We start from the raw sequence: 17,031 nt of genomic DNA on the forward strand, positions 1-17,031 counted from the left end.
GCTATTTTATTGCCCAGGCGGCGGAAGCTATCTGGCGATGAGTCTAGAATAGTTTTGATGGCGTCGAGCGACAGTTTTGACAGGTCTATTGATGGGAGGTGATTCAAGACAAAATTTGCAGCATCAATCAACCGCTGTCGTGGTGCCTCTTGGTGGGAGGATGGGTCCGGTTTATCTGGGGTGAACCATCGGCGTAACTTCTCGTAGGCCTCGTTAAATAGGGTCCTCCGTTCGAGTTTTTGCAATGCTACAACAAAGTCGTCAATATTTGAACTGAGATCCTATAGTAATATGCACTCACTTCATTAACCTCCTCCTTGAGCGCCTTGAGTTCCTGCTTCAGCTTTTTGTTCTCCCTCTTGAGGTCCTTGTTTTCCTGAAACAATACTCAGCCACTCATATTGGCGTGATATTGAGGACACACCGCTTCCATTTTGGCCTCCTGAGCTATTACACACTCCTTGATTTCGTCTATCATTTGAACAGTAGTGGCCGGCATGGATGTGTGTATTCAGAAGTCTGCACAGATGCGTCTGCGAGTATCTCGATAGTTAAGATAGAATGTGCACGGGCAAGTCTATCACAGAGGGGTATTGGTTGGGTTCGAACTTTGTCAGAGATTCATTGCATCCGTACAGGTGCCAAGACGTAGCTAGCCCGTCGGAGTTTCTTGGCACCGCCATATTATTTAGGAGGAGCGAAATTGCATCCTACTCGGCTACGATATCAAAGAATCATCCATTCAAATTTCACTGATGTAGTACTACAGTGTTAGACCTCACTAGCATGATCACCGTGCTAGGCAAGTGACCCTATTACAGTACGCGTGCTTGATTTTCTGTTCATGTATGCATTCATAGTCAAGGTACCTTGTCTATGTACTGATAATGAGTCTAATATGACAGTAGCGACAATACGAATCGTCATCTTCAAAGTCCAGTTCCGCTCTTCGGCTTCAAAGCTTTACGCTCTGCGTCCTTGGCATCCCTCGTGCAACTTGTTTGACAAGACAGCATGGCAGACAATGTGGCGCAGTTTCGACCGGCCTCGAGTCTCCATGACCTTGCCATGGCCTTTTATTATAGATTCGACCAGCAGGGTGTTCTATCTGATCTTGATAAAGCCATAGAGCTTCATCGAGCTGCATTGCATCTTCTACCTCCCATTGATTTTAATCGGCCTGTGCTTCTCAACAATCTTGCTATTGGCCTTTATCGCAGATTCGAGCAGCGAGGTGTTCCGTCTGACCTTGATGAAGCCATCGAGAAAAATCAGGCTGCACTACTATTCTACCCACTTGATCGTCCTTATCGAATCAAACCTCTTAACAACATTGCAAACGGTCTTCGAGACAGATTCCGGCAGTGGGGCGTCCCATTTGACCTTAATGAGGCCATTAAACTCAGTCGGGCTGCACTACTACTCTGTCCACCCGGTCATCCTGATCGATCCATATCTCTTAACTGTCTCGGCCTTAGTCTCCGAGAAAAATTCAAGCAGCGAGGCGTCCCATCTGACCTTGATGAGGCCATCGAGTGCGATCGAGCTGCACTACTCCTCCGTCCACCCAATCATCCTGATCGTTTTGCTTCTCTCACCAATCTTTCCCTCGGCCTTCTAGATAGATTCAAACAGCGGGGCGTCCCATCTGACCTCGATGAGGCCATCGAGCTCAGTAGGGCTGCACTATTACTTTGCCCGTCCGATCATCCTGATCGATCCGTGTTTCTTCACAATCTTGCCTTTAGCCTTGCAGAAAGATTCCTGCAGCGGGGCATCCCGTCTGACCTTGATGAGGCTATCGAGCATAATCGGGCTGTACTATTCCTCCTTCCACCCGGTCATCCTGAACGATCCTTGTCTCTCAGCAATCTTGCCCAAAGCCTTGTAGAAAGATTCACGCAGCGGAATGTCCCGTCTGACCTTGATGAGGCAATTGAACATAATCGGGCTGCACTACTCCTCCGCCCCCATGGACATTCAAGTCGATCCATGTCTCTTAATAATCTTGCTACCAGCCTTCAAGACAGATTTGGGCAGCATGGGATCATGTCTGACGTTGATGAGGCCATCGAGCTCCATCGGGCTGCATTACTCCTACGTCCTGCTGGCCATTCAGATCGATCCATGTCTCTTAATAATCTTGCTACCAGCCTTCAAGACAGATTTGGGCAGCATGGGATCATGTCTGACGTTGATGAGGCCATCGAGCTCCATCGGGCTGCATCACTCCTACGTCCTGCTGGCCATTCAGATCGATCCATGTCTCTGAACAATCTTGCACTCAGCCTTCAACACAGATTCCGACAATGGGGCGTTCAGTCTGACTATGATGAAGTATTTAGCTTGTACTCTCAACTCTCCCACCTATCCCATGCAGCATCTCGCACAGATCTCGTCGCTGCCAAGTCATGGGCGGCCTCCGCCCACGTCCTTAATCACCCGTCTGTATTGCTTGCTTATCAGGTTGCGCTCAAATTCTTAGACCAGCGAGTCGCTCTCCTGTCGTCTTCTTCTCATCACTTCGACGTCATCAGGGAGGCTGTTTCTTCCCTCGCCACAAATGCTTTTTCCTGCAGTGTTCGTCGTGGTGCGCTGACGACTGCGGTGGAGCTGGTGGAGCAAGGTCGTGCAGTATTCTGGACCCAATTGGCACGCTTCCGCACACCACTCGATGTACTTTCTGTTTCAGGTGACACCGGCGCGGCCCTGGCAGAAGAGTTCAAACGGTTGAGTTTTTGTTTTCGCAACGCGTTCGATCAGTCTGCCGAAAACCACTCTCCGCAAATCTGGCAACTGACCATGCAATGGGATGAAGTTGTCTCACGCATTCGCATGCTCCCCGACTTTTCACGGTTTCTACTTCCTCCACTGTTTTCTGACCTCCAGAAAGCGGCTGAAGATGGTCCAGTCATTATCCTTAACACTAGTCGGTACAGCTGCGATGGCTTGATTATCCACAGCGCGGAAGATCCTGTTCATGTTCCGCTTGACATTACACAAGCCGAAGTGTCCGAGTTCTCCTCTGAGTTCCAGTCACTCGCAGAACAGTTTGGCTCTTCTGATTGTCAACTCAAGCTTGTCAGCATCCTTCGCAAGCTTTGGAATGATATCGTTGACCCCGTGGTGCAGGCTCTTAGGGAGTCAAATATTTGCCCCGGTTCGCGTATCTGGTGGTGTCCAACTGCTGAATTCACGCTGCTTCCTCTCCATGCAGCAGGACCCTACGAGAAGAAGAAAAAAAAATTGTCTGACATTTACATCTCCTCTTACACCCCCACTTTGGCGACTCTCATTCGTGCGAGACAGCAGGTTTCTCGATATGCGTCCTCGCAACATTTTGTTGCCATCGGTCAAGGCAACCCGGTCAAAGGGAAGGAGCTCGAATGTGTTGCTCCTGAACTAGCCGTCGTCGCTCAGCACGTTGCGCCCATCGTGTCCTTCACGCTCCTCGAGGAGGGCAACGCAACAGTCGAGGGTGCACTCAATGCACTCAATCATTATCAGTGGCTCCATCTCGCCTGCCATGGAATGCCGCATCGGACACAACCATTTGAGTCTTCCTTCGCCATGCGTGACGGGCCATTGATGATCAAGGATATCATCCGATCAGACTGGCAGAATCAAGAGTTTGCATTCTTATCGGCTTGCCACACTACTGTGGGCGATGAGAAGAGTCCCGACGAGTCGATTCATCTTGCTGCGGCTATGCAATTCTGCGGATTTCGCAGTGTCATAGGTTCGATGTGGTCTGTCGATGATGATGTTGCACGCCAGTTTGTGTCTGCTTTTTATGGCCACATGATTGATGGTTCAGGGAGCTTGAACTGCACGCGGGCTGCAATAGCGTTGCACAAGGCCGTGAAATCGTTACGCAAGATCAACATTCCATTAGAACAACGAATTGTATTTGTTCACATAGGTATCTAGCTTCATACCTGTTCCCACATTTCATTCAGTAATCTTGTCTATTACTTTCATCTCGCTGTCCCATTCCATCGTTTATGTAACTGCATTGTTTTTGGATCATCACTAGCTTTGTTTTTGTATACTACTGTTGGCTGAATTAGATCTACTCATACATCAATCGCGTCTGCAGCATGTTCAGTGCGTGTAAGCCCGGGATGGTACATGGATCAAAAGTGGAAACGTAGAAGATGACAAGCCCTGCAGTCTCCTGGCCTCGTTAGCCGTGACGACATCGAGCTAGACATCCTTCAAACTCTCGCTCGTTAACATTTTCGTTCCTTGCTCCCTCCCGCCACTCCCTCTTATTTAGCCTTTCGAACCGTTATCGCGTGGTATTCCAGTGTTATCGTAATTGTTAGAATGTATAAAGATGCTTATCTTGATTGGCGCCGCACAAGAGCCAGAGCCCAAAACTCGAACGTTCCTTTTCCTTTATTCAACGAGTTTCGTTTCCTAGTCAAATTCCATGTAAAGAAACGAGCACATAGCAGACCTTGGCGTAAACGGGAATATCAGGGAAATTCTCAGGTAGACTTTTGTATTTTAGGACTTGCTCAGTGCGCAGCGGAGCTTGCTGCTTCGCACTGAAGCGGATGTTCCATGTCCTTGATGCGGATTCACCGGTACCATTCGCCGTAAGCAAATGCTGAGAGCTGTTGGTGAAGATCGGACAGACGCCCTCGCATGGAGATCGACGGATTTATAAGTTCCAAGCAATCAGCGAACTCATCGATGGAAATCCAAGTTGTACAAATACAAGTTGAACAATCTGTGTACGGTTTGAGCAGTAAGTACTCAATGCTGCGCGAAATCCAACTTCGACGTTTCAACGCGTCACGTTTCCAGCAAACACCAAGCTCCCCGCGCAGAAGACCATTACACCACCAAGAGCTGCATTCCAGAAAGCGGGGTCAGTCTCCCCGGTGATGTTGTCAACACGTGGCGTGGATCCAGGGAAAGTAGCGCAAGGGAAAGGAGGTGCACGAGAGATGGGTCCGAGTGCGTGGGTGATAGTCACAGTAGCGCATATTGATTACGAGAGGAGTTAGACACATGTGCGGGGGAAAGAGAGTTGAACTGAGTGCGCGCGTGCGACACGTCTCGTGACTGATGTGAAGCAGGACGACGAAGACCAAAGAAATATCCGCAGCAGCTCACTCCTGTATACACAAAGTCTTCCGCTCCACCACTTGAGCTTTGTGCCTGTGTTTGGATTGGCTGTGCTTGAGATGGTTGTGTCCCAGCTAGTTGACCTGATTGCGTTGCACTGTTGACCTGGTTGCTGTTCGTACGTTGCATAGCTGCAGCCGCTTCCGCATCAGTTTCAGGGACAATGCCGTATCTCTGCAGTGTATTTTAATGAAACGAAATTGAAGGGACGACGAGTCACTCACATCTTCATCTCGAGCAAGAGGTACATCGACGGTGCGCATGGAATGTCCTCCGGAAAACGACTTGAGGTTGAAATTCCAGTGTCGGGACTGTCTTTCGAGTGGCTGGGATGCATCTACAGATCGTGTGCCAAAATGTATGGAACTGAGAAAACGACGCCAACGAACAAGGGACGATGGGCTTGCGGGAGGAGCCGCACGACGAGACGCGTGGTCTGATTCGTTGCCAAAGAAATCATTGCCCTGTATCTTGGTGTCAGGCGAGAAAGGCCAAGAACAAGAAAGTACACTGACATATCTTGCCTGTCCTGGTTTTTTGACCTGCTGATTAGACGCAAGACGGGGTCAAAGGTCTGACGAGACATATGAGAGAAGGTGGGGTTGCTCACGATTGGTGGGCGCACAACTCTCGGTTGGGCTGAACGTCCCTAGTGAAATGTGAGATGTAGTGTGAAAGAGAGGCAGAGAAGAGTTGCCTTGAGCTTTGCATCTGCAGCCTGGCCAAAACCGTCAGGAAGGGAAATTGGACAACAAAGTGCATACCTACCACAACGTTTTTGAGCACCGCCTCCAGGTTCCATACATAGATTTTTTTGTCTACTCCAGCACTGGCAATGGAATGGCAACAGCCAAAAGTCTGTCATCATGCAAGAGTGGATCTCCGACTGCCTGATTGGTCTTGAGATCCCAGATGCGAATGGAGAAGTCGTCTGATGCGCTAACAATATAGCTTTCATCGGGAGTAAGACAGATGCATCTGACAGGGTGGGTGTGACCCCGAAGAACGACGAGTTCCTGTCCATCAATCGCCCGCCATTTTTGGATCATATAATCACCTGACCCGAAGATGTGTGCGCCGTCCTTGGACCAACACAATGACGACACATCATTGTCATGTCCCTTGATCTCGATAAGCAGCTTGCCGTTCTTTGACCATATGCAGATCGGACCGTTCACACCGCCGCTCATGAATTTGTCACCTTGTGGAGAGTATTTGACAGCTTCAACCCATCCTTGGCTGGTCTGTATGGGTGGTGCTATTTGTCGACCAGTGTCCGGGTTCCAGCGTCGTACCGTGCCGTCTTGCGATCCACTTGCTAGCTCCAGGGAATTGCGAGACCAATCAAGGCACATCACTGCAGCATCATGCCCCTCCCATGGGTCACCAACCATCTTGCCCTCCTTTATATTCCACAGCCGCAGTCTGCCGTCTACACTTCCACAAATCACCATGGTTTCGTCCGAGGACACTACCATCGAAACTATCCCTCCCCCATCGCCATTTAAAGGTTTCCCCACTGGCTCTCCGTCTCCTTTCCACTGACGAATCGAACTATCATCAGACGTGCTCATTATGTTGCCACTGTTACCCAAGTAGGCAAGGCTCCGTATGCATTTGGAGTGACCCTCGATGACGCACTCCGGCATCAAGCTTCCTGCCGGACGTTCTGGCTTTGGTTTCTTCCATGACGTGGTCCGAGTGTTGTGGTCGACGAAGTAGGACCGACCGAGTGGTGAGATGTGCCATTCCCATCCAGGAACAGTAAGATATCCCCGAAAATCTATGTTCAATGGTGAGTTCGTCGCTTCTTGTCACAATTTCGTCCCTCACCTAGTCGCACTCCTGGTAAAGGTCGGTACACCGAGGTCATCATGATCATGTCATCTTGATATTGTATTGCGCTATCCGACGACATCATAAACTGTTGCCACATAGGAGGAAGCGCTTCATTCCCGCCTGATTCTAATTGAGTAAGCTGGTGGGTATCACAGGGTAGCTGCTCACCTTCCCAAAGTGCATCCTGGCGGTGCTGTGCACCGTATGGTGGTAAATATTTCGCGCTCGTCCGATATATCGAGGAGTGCAATGGCGCTTCGCCCCGTCTCATCGACGTGCTCGACTCGGCCTCTTCGTGTGGCATGACCTTGATCGATATAGGATACTGGGCTGTACAAACGGACTAGAGAGAAACACCGCGCAAAGTCAGCAATCGAGCAGAGGGAAAGATACGGGTTGAAGGTGATGAAGAGACCTGCTATTTGGGTCAGTTTTGCATGCTGTGGTTGCAGGCGCCTTGCTGACACCGCATGTCAATGGCTGTGTAACCACCGGATCAAGTACCTACCTTGGTCCGGTTCAAATTTCGAGGCAGTTCGATGGCAGCGATTGGAATGATATGATGTTTGTTTGAGCGGGTACATACACATCAAATTCGAGTCTGTACGCTGCATAGTACGTAGCTGCACTCCCAAGCAAATCACCACCAGTAGTGACGAGTGATTGCCTGACCGACGGGAACGTATGCAGAAGTTCATCGATGTTAATCAAAGTTTTTTCATCTCAGCAAGCAGAGTTTTGAACGTTCGACATCAAAGCTGAAGTCATGTTCAAAACTTCAGATGAACGACAATCAACTTCACCGGCATTCCAACGAATTGCAGTCAACCGTGGCTTTGATTTATTGACCAGGAGAACCCTGATGTATGCTACGCGGCATCGACCTGAACGCTCTCACCTGTCTGCGTGACCTGCTGCACGCCTTCACCCACAGTCGAACTGTTACCGCGCATTTGTGCACTAGTAAAAACCTCCAGCACGCTCGCTAGGCCCGCCTTCCACGTAACAAGACGTTTTCCCAGTGCCTCCCATTGCTCTCGCTCAAACATGCGCGCTGACGAACGGTAGACGTGTAGAGATCGAGTGGTCTGCGAGAGCTTCCCCGAAAAAAGATCGACTATTGGGAGGATTATTTGAGATAATTATAAACGACAGGATGTCAAGAGGACGTACCATCGATCGCCCACTTTTCTGCGGGATTGACGCGACCTCTGAATATGGTAGGTCATGCCCGACGTGTGCGAAACTCAGTGACGCAAATGCCAGAAGACGGATCTTCCGCTCAAGCTGTGCTCGGTCGAGTTCTGCAGGCTGAGAAATACAACTGTGGAAATTAGGATACTCGTAGGCTAACCCAGTTGGGCTGGTACTCCGCCCCCATTCCACGAGGGAACTGGCAGTATCGACCCAGTGACGATGGCTAAGCCTCTCTCGAAGTTGGAGCTCAGTAAAATGACCAAGAGGCGAAGACTTCCAGACGGCCTTCAGCTAGTTGTTCCTTTCGCAAGAGTGGCCTCACAGTGGGAACGAGGCTAGTGTCATTGATTCTGCCACAAAACCCAGAAAGTATGACAGACGCAGTGTGTCACAGTCCAGCTGGAAAGTTCATTTCGTGTGTACGATCGGTGATATGGGTGGGAACCTCGACGAGCCTGACTAGTGTCAATTTGTCAATTATGGCCTCTCGGAACTTTACTTGACATGGTGGTGACCAGCAACGACGTCAGGATGGATTAAATTCTCTCGACTGTAGGATGATATTTCATGCACGATGGTATAGTTTCACTTGCCAAGGAAACTAGGACATCACAGTTACTTGGATATTGCAGTGACTGGTGATGGCTGCCACCGCGTTGGATAATCTTGGTAATGGAAATTCGACGATGATCAGTATACAACATCAAGATCATCGGTCTCCTGATTCTAAACATTGCGAAAGGTGCAAGCCATTGATGGGCGCGTTGAGCAGCTGGGGAAGGCTCAGAAGGGAGCGCCATGGCTGCCTCAAGGTCGAACTCTTGAAAATATATCTTTAAGCGAACGGGGTATGACACGTAGAATCTGAGAGAGTGGTAACGAGTAAGCGGTGACATTCAGCCATTCAATCCCTAAAGGGGCGAGCATTCAAGTCACCTTCAAGTCGAGGCTTGTCATGATCGTCAGCTCACGGCGAGAATATTATTGTCTCGCCTTTGAAGTAATACAAATGGAGCGCGCGCGTGAAGGACGACGTGGATAATCAAATAACGCGAATGTGATGCCAGTCGCACCCAGCTTGCATAACTTCAAGTACCCAGGATAGGCACCGTGACGGTCTGGTCGATTTCGGTTATGAATCATCGGAAGAAGATAATATTGATAATTCAAATATTAATATGTGTGAAAGGTGGGGTCTAACGCGACTCATCCAGGGTAAGCTCGAAAATTTGAAAGCTTGACGCAGCATATGCATGAACGGCAAGTGTACTAATACTCCGGCTTTCTCCGAGCTTGATGAGTCAGCGCTAGTCAGCGCTAGCCAAGAGCAGATCCAGCACTGTTCCCCCGGTCATCTGCATCTCTCAGTGGGGTCTTCAATATAGATTCTGCCAGCGGGGTTTGTGCATGTTCTGTGATCCATTAAGGATTTATCTCAAATATGTCCTCCTAGTTTAGTTATCTGATATCTCCTATGAATTCTCAATCGATCACGGCGGCCCTAGTGTATACGTCCGTTGAATTTGGCGGTATCATAGCACAATACAATCCCCCTGGGGACAGAGTCTACAATTTCGAAATTCAAATCGCTCGAATCAGTTCATGTATCATTGAAAAATAACAACATATAATCTATGGATCCAACACTAGGGCATTTTTACAAAAAAATACTACCGTACAAGTATGTATAAAGAAAGTCCACCATATAGAAATATACACATATACAGTAAATCCCGGTAAAATCAATCCGCCTCAAAGTTCCGACCGCGACAATCTGTAGTCTCAAATACCACGGGATTCAAGACGGCTACGGAAGATCTTTTGGAATTGAGGAACGTGGTCAAAGTCCATGAGAGTGTAATGTTGCCCAGGGACGTCAGTGTATGTGGCCTGGCCACGGCTGAAGCCGTCCCATGGCTTGAGTTGCTTGTTGAGCCAATCGGCCTTTGTTCCCTTCAGGGGGATGGCGTAGAATACATCAAGAGCGGCTGGTCACGATCGTCAGTGAGAGAATAGAATTACAGAATCAAGGACACTCACAGACTGAGCCAGCCGGGTTGTACTCCTTGCCGCACTCAATTAGCGAGCCAGCAATGTCGACCCAGTGGTCAAGCTTCTCTTGCGTGAGCTGGAGCTCAATGAGACGTTCGGGAGGTGATAGTTTCCAGACAACCTCCAGTTGTTCCTTCCTCGAGAGAGGTCTCAAAGTGGGTGTGAGGTCATTGGCATCTTGCTTCGTCACAAGGCCAAGGAAGTATGAAAGGTTGAGCATACCACCAGTCCAGTCGATCTCGTGCATGCGGTCGGCGATGTGAGGGGGGATGTTGATAAGACCGACGAATTTGACTTCATCACCCATAGCCTCGAGGCGCTTAGCGACCTCAAAGGCGACGACACCACCGTAACTGTAACCAGAGATGGCATAAGGACCGGTAGGTTGAGTCCTCTTTACTGCAGCAGCGTATGTTGACACCATTTCGTCCATGGAGGTGAAGAAAGGGTGACCTGGCTCGAAGCCACGAGCACGAAGAGCATAGAAGGGACGCTCGTTCTGGAAGTACTTGGCGAGGTTGACGAAAATAAGGACTTCGCCGACACCGGGGTGAACGAAGAAGATGGGTGTCTTGTTGCCCGTGAGCTGCAAAGGAACGATGGGGTCGTACTCCTCGGCGGCGCTGTCCTTTGAGAGAAGAGTGTTGACGTAATTCGCTAAGCTAGAAATAACGGGGTGCTTGAGGATCTGGATAGTGGGTATTTCGGGCAAACCGAAGTGTGCCTCACCCTCGCGCTTGAGTCTGATAAAAAGAAACGTGAGAGGCATTCATGATAAAATATCCTGTATTGCTTACCTGATGACATCGATAGAGGTACCACCAAGCTCGAAGAAGTTATCGCTTGCTGACATTTCAGTCTCGCTCAGGTTAAAGATCCCAGCGTAAATATTTGCAAGAGCTTTCTCGGCCTCTGTGGAAGGGGCGACAAATGAAGAGCCGCGAGCCTCGCTGAGAAGCTCCTCAGCACGAGCGATGTGCTTGGCAAGTTCCCCCTGTTTGAATAGGCTGACAAGGCGGGCTCTCGAGAGCTTTCCGAGAGTAGTCTTCTCCATCTGGTTGATAGGAATGGGGACGATGAATTGAGGAGGGAGGGTGATCATTTTGACACAGATGTCACGGAGGGCGCGGTGCGTGGCAAACAGTTTCGTGGAAGCATCTTCTCCGTTAAGGTCGAAAGTAGGAGCGTAGAATATAATGAAACCTTCAGTCTCTTGCCCGGGTGCACGGTAGGGAGCAGCAGCAAGGAAGGAATGCGTGACACCCTCGACAGTCTGGAGGTGCGTCTCCAACTCAGGAATACCATATGACACACCGTGGACGATAACAGTGTCTTTGATGCGGCCACTGAGACGCATAACACCGTCCTCGATAATGCCGACATCACCGGTGCGGTACCAACCATCGACAAAGCTGGAAGATGTGGCCTCCGCGTTGTTGTAGTAACGAACGAAAATCATAGGGCCGCGGACTTGCAGCTCGCCACTCTCTCCGTCCCTGCGGACCGTTTTGCCATCTTCAGGGTCGACGATACGCATCTCGCAACCGCGTACAGGGCGGCCCAAATCGAGGAATTCGTGTTTTGGCTCAGTAGTGCTAAGATCCACAGGCTCGTAGATACACCCCGCGCTAATATTAAGATTAATTGAGTTTGATGCCTCCGTGTAGGCCAAAAATAACACACCAAGTCTCGGTCATACCAAATCCAGGTGAGATCACGAAAGAAACCTTGAGAGGGTCTTGTGCAAGTTTCTTAAGGACAGCTACAAATGATTGAGCAGTCTTTGAAATGACTGCCTCCCCTCCGCTGTTGATGCGCTTGATGGAAGAAAGGTCGAAAGTTCCGACGAGATCGGTCCTCTTCTCCAAGTCCCGTGTAAGTTTCGCAAGCAAGAAGTTAGGGCTGAATGCAACGTTGATGGACTTCTCGTCGATCAGACGAAGGAAACGAAGTGGGTCGGAGAGGATAGCAGATGCATGGACATGGATTTGGGAGGCTCCAAACAACAAGGGGGTGATGTGCATTTCCAAAGAACCCGCGACATGGTCGAATCCAACCCCTGGACAAATATCAATATCGGAAACGACAGCGAACAAGACGACTTACAGTTGAGTACATTAGTCTTTGGAGTCAACCCATAAGCCTCTCCTTTGGCGGAGCAAGCGGCCAAAATAGTGCGATGGCTGTGGACAACTGCTTTGGAGAAGCCAGTTGATCCAGAGGTTAAAAATAGTATTGCTTCATCATCTGGCTGGGGGGTACGGGCGACCCAGTCGGCTGCAACGCGGTATTTCGAAGCTGAAGCCTTGAGCTCCGAAAGAAGGTAAATATCCAGACCGCCGATGGAATTCACCTGGTCAGCGCCGGACTCATTAGTGAGCCAGATAGCGGACGAGAACAGGTTTTTTATATGAGCAACATGGCCCTCCTTGTGAGCCTGCTGGGCACTAAGGGCGGGTTGCAAGCATGGAACGTAGCCTGCAAGGAGACAAGCCCAAACAGCGGCCATGTTATCCTCGTGCTCAGTCAGGTAGACAACGATAACTGAGCCAATGGGCTTTCCCCAATCCAGCATAGCGCGGGCTAGGTTGCGCACATACTGGTTGAAGGAGCTGAATGTCGTCACTCGAATGGAAGAGTCGTGAGCGGAAGATGTGATGAATCCGAGCTCGTGGGAAGGGTAGCGCTCAGTAGCTTGAGAGAGAACGTCATGGAGGGTGACTGGGAGTACTGCCGACATTGCTATGTTAATCTATGTGTTATGAGTGATTAGATCTAAGTTGATATGCTCTACGGGGGAAGAGTGGAAAAGAAATGAAACAAGAGGCTGCTGGTTGATGCAAATGGAAGAATATTGGAGATCCTTTTTATACAAGAAAAGACGACGGACGGACCTCAGAGCGCTGAAGGTCGTTGCCGATAGTTTCAAGCTAGTAGAAGTGTGGTTGTATAGTGACAGAAAACTAGTACGAAGCGGCGGACAGGCTTGCACAGGACGGCATGAAAAGAGGCTAATAAAGTTGGTCTTAGATATCGGGGATAATCGCGGAGGATGGATCATCATGGCGATGGCGGATGGTACCACGTCTTTGCGGCATTAGTGTTGACATCGTCTGTCACAGCTGAGGCACGATGACATATGTCTGCCAATGTCTCCGATTTATTCCGTTTTCAAAATCAATTTTTGCAAGCAGCAAACACTTAGATTCCTATGGGTGCATTTCGTTCAGAGTATGGGTTCCATGGTTTCAGGGGCTGGGCGTTACCTATAAAGTTAGTCCGAAGTTAGCGTGAGCACAGCAACTCGATTAATCTAGTACCAAGTACCGTATCGTTGAGAACGGGTTCAAGTTTCCTTTAGTAGAGGCTAGCCTGATATATAACGACCTCTGCAAGCGGACCGTTGCACCACGCAGTGAAATTTCCACCTCTGCTGCGATCGCGCTGATTGGGTGCTGAAAATGTGTCATACTAAGACTGTTCTGGTGAACGGCGAAGAGTTGAATCTAACCGCATACACGATGTGTGCTTTGATTGGCGGATAACCGTCTGAATCGACACCTGAGACCATAGGTGACAGATCCCGTTCCAACTGAGAGACAAATGTCCTGGACTGTCCTAATGGGTACAGGTAGATAATAGGGCTGAGGTTGGTGACCGCTGGTCGGAGGTGTAAAGACTCCGGTTGTTGACCCGTAGTAAGTCCCGTGACCGTTACTAATGCGAGCTAGTAGAACAATGAACATAGCCGCATCTTCCACCTTCTCCAGAAACTCAAGCTAATTTCTGATATATTCACTAAGAGTCTGTTCGGCCACCATTATTTGCGTTATTTGCGCAAGTTAGAATTTGGTTCTGGCTTTGCTAATCGTCGGAGCTTGAACAAGATGTCACGCTCCGATAACGCTTACCGTATGCCTTGTCCTACTATCAATACAATGCCTCTTGATCCTGATTACGACGAGGACGCTAACGAGGACGAATACGACCTTGTGGAGGCAGAGGAGATGGACCAAGATGCAGAGGAGAGTGATAAGAGGTATCTGGCATGCATCATGCAGATGGCCATGCATGCTATGCACATGGTCATTACAGTCCTCAACGCAACAACTACTGCGCTCGAAGCTTACTCAAACACCTACTACGACAAAGAACCGTATCATACCTCCGCTTTGTCAGGGACTGCATGGGTCACCGAACTTCTCACTGGACACCCTGAACGCATCAGATGCGAGCTTGGGGTCCACAAGCATGTTTTCTATGTGCTCATCAATCTCCTTCGGCAAGCAGGTTGCAGAGATTCCAGGCATGTACTGCTCGAAGAGCAGCTTGCTATATTTCTCTATGCGTCTGTCACGGGTCTCTCGATTCGCCATCTTGGTGAACGCTTTCAGCGGTCCAATGAGACAATATCAAAGTACATATATTGTTGCTGTCCTGGTATCAAGCTTATGTTCTTTCAGGTATTTTAAACAGGTTCTTTTCGCATTCTCCTCGCCACCGATATATACGACATATGTCTGCCTGCCCGATGTAGATAGCCCTCCTCCCCCCGAAATCACGAAAAACCCGAAGTTCTTCCCGTTCTTTGTTGATGCTATTGGAGCCATTGACGGTACACACATCGCATGCCATCCTTTTGGTGAAGATCGGCATGCCGCTCGGGATCGCAAGGGGAACTTCTCTCAAAACTGCCTCGCGGCATGTTCATTCAACCTTTCATTTACCTACATGTTGAGCGGTTGGGAGGGGTCAGCTGCAGATGCTCGTGTCTATCACGATGCTCGTACTACCAATTTCAATATCCCTGAGGGAAAGTATTATCTTGCGGACGCTGGTTTTGGCTCGTGTGATGAGCTTCTGGTCCCGTTTCGGGGCGTGCATTATCATCTTGCAGAGTGGGGTCGTGCTAATACTTTGTATGATGCATTCTGCTAGTACCATTCATACTTATGTTCACATTGTTACATAGGCCTCGTAATCGCAAAGAACTTTTCAATTTGCGTCATGCAATGCTTCGAAATGCTGTTGAGCGCATTTTTGGTGTCATCAAGCGCCGATTTCGTATCCTTCTCCTCCCACCAGAGTACAAAATGGACATTCAAGTGCGCATTCCTCCTGCCTTGTGTCTCGTGCACAACGTTATTCGAGTTCACGATCCAAACGACATGATGGACTATCGTAATGTCTTAGATGCGCACATTCTCACTGACACTGGAAACCTTGCTAATGGTCCTCCTACTGAGCACGCACGCACTCGTGCGAGCCTCCGTCGTGACCAGATTGCTAGTGAGATGTGGGAGGCCTACAACAGGGAAAGGATTCAGAGGGGGGAGCAGGCAATCATAGAACCACTAGTACTGTAGTCGCGTTAATACCATAGCCATTCGGACCCTCATCGATGACTATGATCCAAAGTATCTCTGTCAAATGATGACATTGTTGTCAGATTAAGACCAGATCCTCATCGATGACTATGATCCAAAGTATCTCCATCAAATGATGACATTGTTGTCAGATTAAGACTGGATCCTCATCAATGACTATGATCTATAGAAATAGTGATATTGCTTTGCTACTACAAGTACAATACAAGAGAACATGACACGACAAGAATCCATGTAACACTACTTTGAATGCTGCTCTAAAAACAACCGCCAAAGACTATCTACCTCAATAGCAAGATAAATATCAATGATAGCGATGTCGGTCTGAAATTTATTCAAGATATTGAGTAGTTGTATGTCCTCTAGACCCTCACTCTGCAACTTTTTCACCTGCCTTCTGCCTGCGCAAAGGGATGGGATCTACTGATCGCGCCAAGGTGTTGGAGGTGTTGGCCTCAAGAGCATTGGCCGCTGCGCTTGAACGTTGTGTTAAGACCGCCAATACTGGTCCCCATCTGCTGGATGGCCACAGGCATCGTCAGGCATGCAGACTTCGCCGAGTCTCCCGATTTCGTTGAATGTGGGGGGCGGGTAACGATATCAAGCGTACTTTCATCATCATCAATCAGCTTCCGTTTACCGGAAGCTGTTGATGATGGCGCACTAACACAGACCGACTCAAGGGAGGGTTGCTGTGCGGCATCGAATGGAGGGAGGCTCTCTGGGGTGAGGGGGGTTGCGCGCTGGCCGCCTGAAATAGAGCCGGGGAACTCGATCCCATCGAGCACATCTCCAAGGTCCATCATATGGACCTCATCAAAAGAAAGGGGGGTGGCTGCGCTGCTAGAAGAAGGCGAAGGAATGATGGGAGGTTGTGTCGCGATGGTGGCAAAGAACGAGTTGTTGTTACCTGACTTGACAGGTATGAGACCTTTCAGCGCCTCATAGTGCTTCCAACCCTTGTCCCGGAGGCCTTTGGCCTTTGGATTTTTCTATTGATTCATAGTAATTAGCATTGTCGTAGTAGTTTGATGCGAATTGAAATCACTTTACCTTCACAAAGTCGGTCCACATGTTTTCGGACTCTGGGGTGATCGAAGCTCCGCGTTCCATGCTGTAAGATAGTCCGGAAGCGTTGGCCACTTTGTCGACGACGTTGAATGTACCACAGAGCTGAAATTTGATCATTAGTGAGGGTACCAAGGCTGATATAGTAGTAGTACATACCCGCCCCCATTTTGATTGACATGCTGCCGCTGTTTTGCTTGCACCCGAGCAGGGGTGTTTTTCCATTTCAGCGGCAGCAGCAACCCAAAATGTGTGATCAAAGTTCATACCATCACCACCTTGTGAGCGGTTGGTGGTGACATACTGGATGAGGATGGTTTCATCTGCCTCCGTCCACACACACCGATCT

General features: G+C 49.2%; 3 protein-coding genes across 3 annotated transcripts; 1 reads left to right on the plus strand and 2 right to left on the minus strand.

The window, feature by feature from the left end:
* Positions 1–672: 672 nt before the first annotated feature.
* Positions 673–3,930, plus strand: F5891DRAFT_1149158 (CHAT domain-containing protein; the record flags this gene model as incomplete). The annotated part of the gene is made up of 2 exons (XM_041365084.1): positions 673–846; positions 906–3,930. The coding sequence occupies exon 2, from the start codon at positions 1,015–1,017 to the stop codon at positions 3,928–3,930; it is 2,916 nt and encodes a 971-aa protein (XP_041223492.1). The 5' UTR covers positions 673–846; positions 906–1,014.
* Positions 3,931–7,847: 3,917 nt separating this feature from the next.
* Positions 7,848–8,265, minus strand: F5891DRAFT_956443 (uncharacterized protein; the record flags this gene model as incomplete). The annotated part of the gene is made up of 2 exons (XM_041375407.1): positions 7,848–8,095; positions 8,148–8,265. Coding segments are annotated over 2 exons (366 nt in total), but the record flags the coding sequence as incomplete, so codon positions are not given.
* A 1,490-nt stretch (positions 8,266–9,755) lies between these two features.
* Positions 9,756–13,221, minus strand: F5891DRAFT_510075 (atromentin synthetase). Its single transcript, XM_041372085.1, has 5 exons — positions 12,334–13,221; positions 11,911–12,286; positions 11,025–11,855; positions 10,216–10,970; positions 9,756–10,163 (listed from the first exon to the last, which is right to left on the minus strand). Exons 1-5 carry the CDS (start codon positions 12,965–12,967, stop codon positions 9,958–9,960), a joined length of 2,802 nt encoding a protein of 933 aa, XP_041223494.1. The 5' UTR covers positions 12,968–13,221; the 3' UTR covers positions 9,756–9,957.
* Positions 13,222–17,031: the final 3,810 nt, after the last annotated feature.

The sequence above is a fragment of the Suillus fuscotomentosus genome (assembly GCF_016647785.1).
Source record: "Suillus fuscotomentosus strain FC203 chromosome Unknown F5891scaffold_43, whole genome shotgun sequence".
Classification (NCBI taxonomy): domain Eukaryota; kingdom Fungi; phylum Basidiomycota; class Agaricomycetes; order Boletales; family Suillaceae; genus Suillus; species Suillus fuscotomentosus.